This window comes from Alligator sinensis, unplaced genomic scaffold (genome assembly GCF_000455745.1).
Source record: "Alligator sinensis unplaced genomic scaffold, ASM45574v1 scaffold1035_1, whole genome shotgun sequence".
Lineage (NCBI taxonomy): Eukaryota > Metazoa > Chordata > Crocodylia > Alligatoridae > Alligator > Alligator sinensis.
The window spans coordinates 9284-22604 of record NW_005842555.1 but is presented as its reverse complement, the minus strand read 5'-3'; the positions used below and the strand labels follow the sequence as shown (position 1 = coordinate 22604).

Genomic DNA, 13321 nt, shown 5'->3' with positions numbered 1-13321 from the left:
AGTCTCAGAGCAGCTGCTTTGCACAAGAGGTAGCTAAAAATTGGCAAACCTTTCAATTGAACCTGAGGCCTGAAAGGCTGCCGCGAAGCCAGCGGCTGAGTCAGGAGCAACACCCTGCCATCCTGCCGCTGCCCTCGGGAGTTTTGAAATCAGGGAGCAATTGAGCAACCCACAGGCAAGGACACGCATTAAACACAGAGCCTCCAAGAGATGTCATGCGCCTGGTGGCTTCAAGAGAGCTGGGAAAAGCGATGGAGCTGCTTTTGTTGGTCTGACAGATTCCTCCTACGTCTACACTGCACACCGTTCATAGCGGATCCCTCCCCTCAGCCCCATGTTTGAAAGTTGTTGCCTTCTTGTTGGCGATCTGAGACAGCTCTGTGTCCCTTTTTGGTAAAAACGTGTTATTTGTTATATAGAGAGAAAGAAAGAAAGAAAGAAAGAAGTTTGAAGTTGCCATCCAACTTTCCCATTGCTGCTTCCTCCCTGCCCTTGGCTTGGCCGAGAAAGAAGGCGCCCCAGAAGCGTTGGCATTAGGACATTTTCATTACGCTCATTTCCATTCATTTCATTTCAAAGCAATCGTTTCCATGACGACACAAGGACAGATCCACCCACTTCCTCGGTGAGCCCAACTCTTTATTTTTCATCATCACAGAATTCATCCCAGGTTTGCTTGTGCACACTGGTGGTTGCTGTATTACAGGACATATCACCACGTACCAGATGCTTGATCGTTACAGAAGCGCCTTAACGGAGATCGAAGCTTCTGTTAGCCCGAAGTCGGAACAATCAAAAGAAAAAAATACAAAACCAAAATATCGTCTTAAGCTGCATAGCAAATATGATTAAAAAATTTAACACCAGATTTGACCACGAGCATAAATATACCTCACCATAAATAAATGTAAATTCATTGTACAAAAACCCCCAAGCAGCTCTTCATACAAATATGATACATTTGACAAGATAATTTTTTTTTTTCTCAACATTTTCTTTTAAATTTTTAAAAAACAAAGTTTTGCTCCGGGTTGTCAGCACACCTAAGCCCATTGAACTGGATTCATACAGGGGGAAGTAAGCACTAGTGTGTTGTTCAATGCTCCTAGCATGTGTTGTCGGGGGAAAAAAAACACACCACTGCATGCAGGATCTGAATTGGTTCGATTCCCCTTTCTGTGGGGCTGCTGAGGACCAAGGGACAGGTCTGTGCATTGCAAATACTAAGAGTCACACATTTTAAGGCCACAAAGGGCCGTAACAATCATTTTGTCTGACCTCCGATGTGACCCGGACCTGAACATTTCACCCCAGGATTCCTGCACCAGGTTCAGCAACGGCTTGTGCTTGAACTACAACATTTCCCTCAAGAAGACCTCTGGCCTTCATTGAACGGAGAACTTCACACGCCCCGTCACGACCTGTTCCCATGATGAGCTACTATGACGGCTACCAGCACGCACCTTTTTTCCACTGAAAATGATTAGATTCAAATAAATAAGCCCAAAAGGAAGAGGCTGACCACTTCACTGAGTGGTCTGTGCCCTCCCTCATGGTCAGTCAAGGAGGACTTGAGCTCGACTACCGTCCTTGGGGTGAAAGTCAAGTTGTGTGAACAAGGTGGCATCACTGATCTCGGACACCAACTCCCTGAACCATTTGACCAACACATCTGCATATCCCCTGCAGCAAACACACACAACCATCCCAACAACCCCACTCTTCACTTGGCGCACACAATTTGGGTTTCCTGCTCAAAAATGTTGACCCCTGTACAAGCCTGGAGGGTGCTTCCTACCGTCACGCTCACCACCCCATGTCAGCAAATCTCTGTTTTAGGCATTGCATTTTAGTTCATCCAGCTGTGTTGATAGACCTCACAGGACTTCATGCCCCCAAATTACATCAAAGAACACGACACTTCAAGGCAACATTTATGCATATGTGAAGGTATTATGACTCCTTCAAAAGCCTAAACTTTTGAATTGGCATTTACCTACTAGTGCAGTCGTTAACTGGACTGGCATTTACCTACTCGTGCAGCACATCCAGTAGTGTCTAGGTGGCTGACATGGGGCCGTGGGGTATATCTCATTCTTAACCCGGTATTTTGCAACACAGCCCCAACACTTTGTGACGTGACAGCCACGGTTGGGTATTTCCTTGTGTTGTGCCCAGAGATTGATCCGACGGCCAAAAGTGAGGCGGTGCTTGTCATTCAGCAAAATCACAAACCTCCAACTCCTGAGGTCACCAAAAACCCAATTTAGGATCTCAGTAGGATCGTAGCCCCATTACTTCATAGCACAAACATGCCCGAGTCCACATTCTGCTAACCTTTTCCTATGCTTATGTAAGTCTCCTGGCTTCAGCAGAGTTAAATCAGCGTAAAAGTGGTGTAACAGGGTCGGGAGCTAGGCCTTGCACCCTTTGTGGAAGAGCAGATATGAATCACAAGCCTTAAATATTACTGAGCTCTTGATGTTCTCCTGCTCAAAATACAGTAGGAACAAATTCCCCGCACAATGCAAGCCCTTCCCTGGCCTGTCCATGCCACAGGCAAGACTTCAGAAGATCTCCCTGAGGTTTCATTTAGGTTTCCAATCAAAATGCACCACGAGTTTCTCAGCAAACAGGGTAGGGGGTGCACCTTGTAGACCAACTACATCAGAGATGTGAATGTTTCTCAGTGCAGCTCAAACAGCTGGAAGGGCCAGGCAATGTTAGTGTGGGAGATATTCCTCAGTTCGCAAGAGAACAGATACAGATCTCAGAGAGAACAGAGAGATCTTGCATAAAAATGAATGTCTCTTGCTAATAACGCGGTGCTGGCCGTGGTTTCCTACGACAGAAAATTCGAGTTGGGGCAAATCAACTTTTTGCTCCCCTTAGAGAGAATAATTGCTGAGTGTCTCTAGCTTCCTAACAGCCTGTGACAGCACTGGATTGTGCTGTCTGAAATGGCTCTGTCTGAAAGGATGGGTCAGGTTGCAATGTATTGACACATCTCTATTACCTCCCAGCATGGGTCTTACTTGACCTGACTAATGGCAAGAAAAAATGAAACCTTTCTCAGGGCTGGGGCATGAGGCTGAGGTGGTTTAACAGAGAGGCACGTGCAATGGGCTGCCAACCCTCCAGGCTTTCCCTGGAGTCTCCAGGAATTAGATATAAATCTCCAGGAGACTGCTGAGACTCACCCAGGAAATCAATGATAGGATACTTATTTCATGACATTTGTCCAGAAGGAAGATAAGGCATTTGTTAAAATATTAAATGTTGAATCTGATGTATACAGTAATCTAGTGGGTTTTTTAAATGTAATCGTCGTGTGCGTTCTCCTCCCTGACGTAAAGTCTACGCACCGTGATCCTAAACCAATCTACGCAAATAGCTCAGTCATTCGTGTCATTACGTCATGATGTAATAGATCCAGAATCGGCAACCCTGCACGTGCACGGTCTCCCATTACCTCTGAATCTCCGTGCAATGCTGGGGACACTTCAGCGGCGTTCAAGGGGGCGTTGCAGGAAGACGCAAGGAGAGGAGAGCTCTTGGCTCACCCTGCACATCGCTGCGGTGATGCTGACACGGGGTAGGGTGGAAGAGGGTGAAATTCTCCTGGAAGTTGCTACCAACTTTTTTACTTTGGAAAATCTTGGACACCAGGGAGAGGGAAGGAAACAGCATCTGTATTTCCCAAGCCAAAGCCTCTGAGCACTACCTTTTTTTGCTGCTTCTCTTATTTCCCGTGTGCTAAAAGATCATCTCGCCCCTGTGCGCGAGGGTCTGCATGAACCCTGCTGGCACGCTCCATCCCCCGTGGACCTGTCTGTTGGCAGATGTGCCACGGCGAGCTCACTGAGGACAGAGAAACGGCACTCAAGAACATACGCAAACTGCAGATTTCAGCTCTTTCCAGAATGAGGATTTTGGAGACTGAGCTAAAAAAACCTGAAGTTTTGGGACATTCTGGAGACAGCTGTGGTTGCTCTTGGGATCACTGATTTCTCCCCTCCCTGGGGTATATGCAGGAGCATATTCGGATCAGCATGGCATAGCACTGACTCATTAAGAGCACTCATGGCTCACTCTTTGCAATTAGCTGTAGGAGGATGAAACACAGCGGGAAAGCACCACATCATGACCTTGTCTTCCAGCTGACACCGAAAAGCACCATTCAACCTTCATATCTTTGCTATTTTGGTACACACCTGTCATAAAATCCCCTTACCAGAGACCGAATTTAGGAGGGCCTGGGCTGTATCGCGACAAGCGGGGGTATATCTCCAGCCCCAGGTGGACAGGGAGCTTGCAATCCAGCTCGACATCAACCTTTCTTTGGCCAGACAACTTGCTATGCTGCCTTTTACGCCTCTCTCCAAATTGTCCTGACACGTGGCCCCCCTCGTGCAAGGTGGCGGGAGCTCTGTTTGGCCCCTCGCTGTCCACTTTGGGGGAGGACTTCCAGCGTGCTGAGAACACACGGCTCCTCCGACTGCAACCCCGTGCCCGGGACTTTCCTAGTTTTGTGTTCTGGAAAACACTGACACTTCATGGAAAAAAAGCACATTTTTCCCTAAACCTCCCTCCCCCCATCCCCTCTTTTAAGCTACAGGTAAGACCGATCACAGGGATGTCACAGAAGAACATGCACTCAGACAGGGCCAGGCAGGATGATGCGTCCTTGTGTGTCTTGGGTATGTCCAGTCTAGTTGCATTGCCAAATCCACTCCGCTAAGTCTCCCCTCCCGGTTTCCATCCTGGTCCAGCTTCTTGTCACCCCCCAACCCAAAGGGTTTCATGTCCGTGCTCACACTTGCTGCTTAGCAGGTGGTGGCCAGGGACTGGTGGATTGGGGGCTGGAAGCAACGCACGTGCTCGACGGTGGAGCTGTCTGTTTCCACCGACTTCATGTACTTGTTCAGGATGGCAAAAATCTCGTTGTTCAGGATCTGGTACTTCCTGATGCGGTCAGCCATCTTCTTTAGGGGCTGTAGGGGGGAAAGGAAATAGCAGGTCAGGGGGCTGGTGCTATCCCCCACCATCACCTAGAAAGCATCAGCACTGCCAACCTCCTGCTGAGAAACTCCTCTTGCATTTCTGCTTCTCAGCGCTGGTGGCGTACCTCATGATGCCTGCCAATGACTCATGATGGGGCTTGTTTCCTCACACCTGGAGCTTGACCTTATCTGCTTATCTCCTCATACCTCGCTTATCCCCTCCATACGGAGCATCCTTCAAGGGACCTGGCAGTACCCAAATATACCCCTGGTCGAGAATCGCTGGTCTAAATATTGTGATACCTGGGGTAACCCAACGCGCTGCATTAACGTGTCCCGTTGGACTCGTGGGCTTTGTCATCCCCAAGGGCATGAGAGCAAACTCTTGCTGAGCTGCAAAAGCAGGAGCAGGGGGGTGTCCTGCTTCCGGTCCGTGCAGCCTGCTGTTGTCCCCGGACTTACCACGTTCTTAATGATTTCGTCCTTGCCGTCCTGCCTCTGCACTTTCAGCAGGTGGTAGCAGAAGTCAAAGAGGTCGAAGCGTCGCTGCTGTCCGAGGAGAACGATGATGGAGCAGCCCGCCCAGTTCAGACCGTCTCCAAAGCACTGCCTGAGAGAGACAGAACAGGAGACGTTCAGGGAAGGATCGTCCCCCAAGATACCAGGCACCCCGGTCCCAGCCTCTTGGCTCAGAGGGCTGTGCATGGGAGCAGGAAAAGCATGGGGCAGCCGGAGCGCGGGAGTCCTGGCGTCGCAGTGCTCAGATGAGGCCGGGCGGGTTGGGATCAAGGAGCGGAGAGGTGCTGGCATGTCTCTGCCAATGCCCTCCTGTGTTGACCTTGGGCAAATCACTTCATCTCCATGCCCATCTCCCCTGGTATCAGCCCGTTTGGACTGAAAGCTCTTGGCGGCAAAGCCAGGCTGTGTTTGTACACAGCGCTCAGACCCTACCGTGATACAATGAGGCTGATCTCTGAGACCCCATCCGGGACCCCTTTTCTGGGACCAGCTGCACGTCCCATCGGGTCCCAACACATTGCAGCGAGCCTCTTTGGCTAATGATCCCTCCCAGGCCCACTCACTCTGCCGTGAACTCGTTGGTGCCCACGGGGATGCAGTAGACGAACTGCATGGCGCTCCAGAGGCGGTGAAACTCCACGCACTCGTCCACGTGCATCACCCCGTTGGTTGGCGGGGGCCCGCGCCAGATCGGGTCCTGCAGGTAGCTCCGGATGCGCGTCAGGATCACCTCGAACATGGAGAGCCCGCAGCACAGCCGCTCCTTGGTCAGCAAGTCGCCCTCCCGCGCAATGGCTATTTGCTGTGAAGGGAGCAAACCGCAGACACAAGAGGGGGGTCGTGAGGCAGGCATGGCTCTCATCCCCGCCGCCGTCCTGTCTCTCTTGGCCCTGCCCCGTTTGCTAACACATCCCAGGCCAGACCGGACCCTACCTCTGCAAGCTGCTCCCTGATACCCGCTCCCTGAGAGCGTGCCTCCCCCCGAGGAGATGGAGGATGGGTTACACGATGGGCCAGCAATGGTTTGTGACCCGTAAGAGCGGCTCTGTGCGGTGCTGGACTATGAAGGAGCGTGGCCGGGAAAATCCAGCCATAGCCACTTGTCAGCACACACCCAGAGCACGCTCCTGGCTGCTCTCAGCTGCCCCATGAGTGATTACGGTGGCGTAGTACAGACATGCCTTAAATAGATTGGAAACGAAGGTAACACCTTGGACAAGAGACCGCAGCCCCTTTCCTTACTAGAGGCACTGGCTCTGGTTGCTGCCTGCAGCAGGACTCGGGACTGCTGGCCCACGTGGTCTAGCATGTTACCCATGAAAGCCCGGCGTGGATGCCAGCTTTGCAGTGTTGCTGGCGGGACCAGGGGATTGCTGTGACGGGGATACGCCCTGTACACATGGCTTGCTCAGAGCAGCTGGCTCCCAGGGAAAGTTTGTACGCCCGGCAGTTTGGGTGCTAAGGTTCAGCCTGGGTCCCCGCTCTTCACAAAGCACGAACGCTATGCACGGGACCTAGCTTGCATCCTCGCGCCAGACACCGGTACTTGCATAACAGACACGCACAAACGTACACAGACAATCGGGCAGGCTCAGCCTTGACAATCTGGCTTACGGGATATTTTGCAGTCTTTGAAAACAGGCAGGCGATTGGGGAAACTTGGGTTTTCACAGCCTCGTTACGATCTCTTTGCAAAGCTGGGGTGTTGTAGGGGCCTGGGCTTCTCTCTAGCTGGGGTAAAGCAGTTTTGATCAAGCTCTGAGGCCACCAGGAACTTAACACTGGAGCCATTTGTGTCTGACGTGAAACTCCAGGGAACCAGGCTCTGGTGTTTTGTTCGGGAGCGGGGGGACACGTTTTTGCAACTGAGCACGGGGAGAACGTCCACGCTCGGATGCACGCGTGCAAGTCGGGAACGGCGCCACGGGCACCAACAAGGTCACGTGGAGCTAGTTTGGATTTACGTCGGCATAACTGAGAGCAGGACGTAGCCTCACGATAACTCCCTCTTCACCCCTCTTCCCCCACCCGGCTCGTAGCCACATTTCACCCAGCCAAATCAGGCACAAAAAAGCCAAGCTTTGTGACTACCAAGTGCCCAGCAGGGATGTCGACACAGCCTCATAGCACATCCTCTCTGTTCAACATGCAGAGCAAAGGGGGCATTCCTCAGCTGGAGCAGTTCCCAGAGGGCAGGCTTGAAATGATCGCTATGTTTCAATGACCCCCGTTGCTTCTGTAAAGAGGTTTCTGCTCGACTGCAATCAATGCGGGCGTCCTGGGAAGAGCAATGCCTGATGCAATGGGCAGGTGTGTGACGTGGGGAGACAGCGGCAATGAGTATGTGCGCTCAAATGACCTAATAAAGGGTGGGTGTCTTAATCAGCGTCTACTTGTAGGGATCTGGTGACAGGGCCGTTTTTGTTCAACCGACTGCCCAGATCCATAGTATTTTAGCAATTTGCAGAGACAAATCTGAAGGTAGACGATCCAGTTACAAACCACAGGTCTCCACTAACGGGAGAGGGAGAGGATCCCGGGATTTGCAAGCTCCCTGACATTTAAAAAGGCAGTTCTGTTCCTGCCGGCTTGTGGAGGCAGCAGCCAAAGAGCGCTGCTGGGTTAGCAAATATTGAAATTGGTCGATCTACGCTTGCTGCCTGCCCTGCAACAACAAGGACATCCGCCCCGCGGCAAAGCGCCAGAGCAATTAATGAGGGAGGCAGGGAAAGTCAAGCCGTGCTCCAGAGGACAGGTCTTGCAGGACAGAAGCAGCAGCTCTGGAGTCTCTGGGTCTGTTCAATTTAGGAATGAGTTTACGGTTGACATGACCATGTCACTTGGCCCATGCTCAGATGACTGATGTCTTAAAGACCCCCTGGGTAGGAAGCGGGAAGACTTCCTGCTATTATCCCCCAGAGATGGAGTCAGCTCCCCACTATGACCTGCTTGTGTCCTAACAGCTGTGCTTAAAAATCAAGGCAAAATATCGACTGGGTCAACCCATATGGGCCCATTCAGTCTGCATACTGTCTGTCTGTGGGCGCAGAAAAGATCCTTACTTCAGTGTCTTCTCAGCAGCTTAAGAGGAATTTCTTTTTTGTTGATTAATGCTGCTTGCTCTGCTAACCTGCTATGACACATACTGGTTTCAGGAATAAGAGAGTCCCATAATTTTAATCATAGGGATAGACTTGGAGGATCACAGGAAAGTCAGGCTGGATGGGATCACCTAGCCCAGCCCCCAGCTCAAGGCAGGATCGTCCCTGACTCAACCATCCCATCCTGGCCAAGGGTCTGTCTCTTGAAAATACCCAGGGATGGAGATTCCTCTTGGAAATATCTAGGGATGGAGAGTCTACAACTTCTCTAGGCAGCCGGTTTCAATGCTTGAACACATCAGAAAGTTCCTCCTGAGGTAGCCTTTGCTAGAAGACTATTATTTCCATGCTCAAGGCAGGTGCAGGGCAGTAGCCTTATAGCAACACCTGCCCAGACCCAGGTGTCCCATCATGAAGGCCCTGAAAAAGCTCCCACTGACTCTGATGGGGGGATGAGACTAATGTACAGCACACCTGAGCCCCCCACACGAAACCTTGGTTTCCTCATCCTTGCTGGGGAGGTCACTGAGAAACCATTCTGATCCATCCCATTCTTCCTGAATTGCACATCAAGTAGCTACATGTTCATTAAAAAATATAAATAATGATGTACAGCCTGGCAGTTTGCACCAGTTCATTTAGACTGACACATGCTTCACCTCTTTTTAATGCATAAACCTAGCGGAGTCTGATCCAACACCCAGTGAAGTCAGGGAGAATCATCCCATTGACTGCAATAAGCATTGGATCAAGTCTTTAGAGCACATGGTTTATTGTGCAAAATGGATAGGGCCCAGTTTTCATTAATGGCTTCCCAATCTGCCCAGCCAAAACACGCTCCTATGGTTCTTGATCCCTGCTTTTGGGGGTTGAGCTTTTTAGGCACAAGGAATTTCACTTCTGCCCAAGACCAGATTTCCAGGAACGGATCAGAATGGGTTTATAAACCCGGTGATTTTTGTTTGCATCTGAATATCTGCATTCTCCAAAATTGTGTGCCCAAAAACGTGAAGAACTTGGGAGCGCTTGACAGGAAGTGGAGTTTTTTAGGGGGGAAATAAAATACCTCGTTTTTCAATCACCATCATCCTCACAGTAGTTATAAAGCAGATTTTAAACAATACTTTTTAAGGGTGATTTTGCAAGGAGGAAAGGATGGATAGATACACCGACAAACACACAAAAACACAGGGGTGATTTCTTTTTCCTCAACAATGTCCCTCTCGAAGGGAGCTAATGAGAGATGATACAATACCTCCAAATAAGAACAGAGCCCTCTGCTACACTCTTGAGTTTTGCTGTTTCACGGTAAACCCAGTGAAACAAAGTTAAAAAAATGCCCTTGTTGCATTAGAAAAAATTAGGGAAAAGATTTGTCATCTTTATATTAATGAATATTCACTCCAGGTACAGAAGGAACCTGCGTGAGGATGCTAATCCCAATGTATCTCATGCCATCAGCCACTTGAAGACAGCATTTCTTCCTACAGGTACTGGGTGAAATCCAGACTCCGCTGAATTTTGGCTGCTGACTTCAAAGGAGCCCAGTGCCTTCAGTAAAACATAGACATCATTTGCCTGAAACCCAGGGAACCTAAGTCAGTAGCAAGCTCTCCCAGTGTTTCCACCACATCCCAAAGAAAGTTCCTGCGCTAAGATGTGCAGGATCGTAGGCAGCAACGTTCAAGGTCGTCCATGAGAGCTGCTCCCTCCCTGCTCCCATGTCAACTCGATAAGGAAACACCATCTCCAAACTAGCTTTAAATCCCACAGTGAGACCTCATCAGCCCCTTACATGCATGGGTTCAAATGGCTCTGTCTGATCAGCAGATGCAGAGATTCACAGACAAGGAGGGCTGAAGGGACCTCCAAAGGTCGCATCCAGTGCAACCCCCTGCTCCGAGCAGGACCAGCCCCAACTCCATCATCCCAGCCAAGGCTTTGTCCAGGTGGGTCTTCATCACCTCCAAGGATGGAGATGCCACCACCTCTCTAGGTAACCTGTTCCAGTGTTTTATTACCCTGCTTGTAAGAAAGCTCTTCACATGGCAGTCCTGAATAAAAATACCCTAGTAAGATGGGGAGCATTTTCTGGAGGCCTGTCAGGTCCGTTGGGGGCCTGCAGTGAGTTTTTAGTAGCCAACTGCCCCGGGTTCCCAGGGGCGCCTTACCTGAGGAGTTCCCAGCCTCTCTATTAAGGGAACCAGGTGAAGTGGGGCGTACTTGGCTTCGAGACGCTTCATGCGTACCTCCAAGCGTTCTCCTTCTGTCAAGCGAGCAGCAAACAACGAGATGAGACCAGGAAGTGCAAAACCGGCATTGCCGCAGGGTTGGCTTCGAGCTACCCCCTCCCTCAGTCTGACTTGGGAACGGCCGGGGGGGGGGTCACAGCACAGAAGAGGACCCCGGATGCAAGCGGGGTGAGAGCCGTACAGTCATGGTCCTGATGCTCCTAGTCTCATCAGCTCTGCAGAGAAAGGGCCTTTTGCAAAAGCGCGTCTGCAGCTATTATTGAGCCATGGCCGCTTTTATGCCGGGACTGCGGGCGTGTTTAAAACCCTGACTATAAAGCAACCTAGTTAACATTAATTTGCTGCCTGAATTTCCATCAGATCCACATTTCCATCAGAGGGGGAAAAAAAACATGGGCAGAAACCATCTGTAGCCAGAATATGGGAGATACACTCCTTCTGGGGAGGGGATTGAGCAGTGAGCTCTGTCCACTGTTTCTCTATGGTCTCCTTACCTTTGATGTAGACCCTGGGCAAAATATTTTGGAAGGGAGCAGCATGCAGCAAATCACAAACTTCTTCCTGGGACTGAGGCAGGAGGAAGAAAGATAAAATAGGTTAAAAAAAAATGTCCATTCGGGACTGACTGTCTGGCTTGGTGAGAGCACATGGCCACATTCACCTGTAAGGTGCTTGTTCTGATCCACTGCAGTTCGGTCATTTAAACCCATGTGAACTGAAACTGGGAAAAAAAATACCTCCCCTAAGCCCTTTAAACCTGAACCAGACGGCTTGGGATAGCTCTGTTAAAGAACTTCCTGTCCATACAAATCCAGAGCTTTGATGTGGTCTTCTTGCCCCTCCGCTAATACCAAGACCTGAAGCCGATAAAGAAGAATGATGAATTATTTTATTCTAATGTGATGGCTTCCTGCCACTTACTTCTCTAGAGAGACTTTTGGTGGAAAGAGGGAAGAGCTCCTGGACTAAATGGCTCTAAGGCTTGACAAATATCCCGATCCCTGGGGCTGTTACAATAAGAGATGGGTCTGAAATTAGGTTGTTTTCAATAAGGTATTTGCAGTCAATACTTGCAGACCATAGCATCATAGAAAATGAGGGCTGGCAGGGACCTCAGGAGGTCACATCTAGTCCAGCCCCCTGCTCCGAGCAGCACCATCCCAGCTAGACCGGACTCTAGACGTCGTGTGAACTGGGGAGCACAGGGAAGTAATACAAAGAAGGCCAGAGTGGAATAACGACATGAACTGCCACATGAAAAAACACATGCCAGAAGCTTGGGGAGAACCAAACCCAGACACAGAGGCACAAGAGGGAGAAACCTGGGAGCAGGGAAGCTGAAGGAGACTTCACAGGGATGGCTGATGACAAATTGTGTATGAGCTTGCAATGGGATACAGCAGCAGGGAACACCCGGGTGATTTGGAGCTGCAAACAGAGGCACTACATCATGAAGCATGAGCTTGTTTCTGCAGACTTCTGGGCAGGACGTGCTTTCAGGTCTGGGCTTGTCCTGAGGACTCAGACATGCTGGGGAGGGCCCAGGGCTGAGCTGTGGAAATGATCGGGTCTGGATGGAGGGACTCAGATAGGGCTACTTTATGGTATAGCAGGATCTTTCTGATTGGGATGTATGAGTGGGCAACCCAGCGTCCCGAGAACAGCTTAGTCTTCATTGGTGGCGTGGGCTATTCAGGGGGTGAGAATGAAGCTCCGGGCACTTGTACAGAAATGCTCTGGGGTGTTTGTGAGAACGCAGCTTGGCACATCGTCAGCGCCGGAGGTGGAGGGGAAGGAACAGAGTCCTGAGTCACGTATTGACCCTGTGACATCTCACGTGGATGGTGAGAGGTGGGTGGGAAAGGAGTTTGGTGCCTGCTTGCTGTCTTGGTTATATCATGGGGCACGTGCACATTTATACATAAACATGTGCACATTTATACATAAACCTGCGTTACTGTGCAGTAACCAAGAATTACTGTGCAGTACGGGCATATGTCTACATGTGCAGGTCCATATTGTGCAGTAACTATGGCAACTTACGCCAACAAATTTATGCCTGATTAGTTACTGCTCAGTATTGCACGTGTAGATGCTTAACTGCACAGTAACCTTGTGTGTGTGGACTGACTTGGGACTAACTTTACTCCCAAGTCAGTCCAAATTCAGTGTTACTGAGCTTTAACGCCTGCATGTGTAAATGCCAGTCTAAATCCGCTTACTGTGTAGTAACATACTGCGCAGTAAATTTACTGCATAGTAAATGCACGTGTAGACACTCCCATGGTGGCAGAACCATCTTTCTAGGAGAAAAGAGATTTTCTCATGGCTACATCCATCCGCAAGGGAAACTGTTTCCACCAGCTGCAGCTTGTATTTCCCCATTACCTGAGCGAGCATTTGTCACAAGTAACACATTCCCCCTTAGTCACCCCCTACTAAGCAG

At 50.1% G+C, this 13321-nt stretch overlaps 1 protein-coding gene across 1 annotated transcript in view; it reads right to left on the bottom strand.

Annotated features, from left to right (window-relative positions):
• Positions 1 to 621: 621 nt before the first annotated feature.
• The window catches only part of LOC102388374 (cytoplasmic FMR1-interacting protein 2), a gene marked incomplete at its 5' end in the record, with an annotated part of 17212 nt that continues 4512 nt past the window's right edge, over positions 622 to 13321 (bottom strand). Inside the window, 5 exons of the mRNA XM_006032203.3 lie at positions 622 to 4994; positions 5466 to 5613; positions 6086 to 6324; positions 10795 to 10889; positions 11370 to 11442. Coding sequence (XP_006032265.1) covers positions 4827 to 4994; positions 5466 to 5613; positions 6086 to 6324; positions 10795 to 10889; positions 11370 to 11442 — 723 coding nt within the window. The remainder of the gene's footprint in view (positions 4995 to 5465; positions 5614 to 6085; positions 6325 to 10794; positions 10890 to 11369; positions 11443 to 13321) is intronic.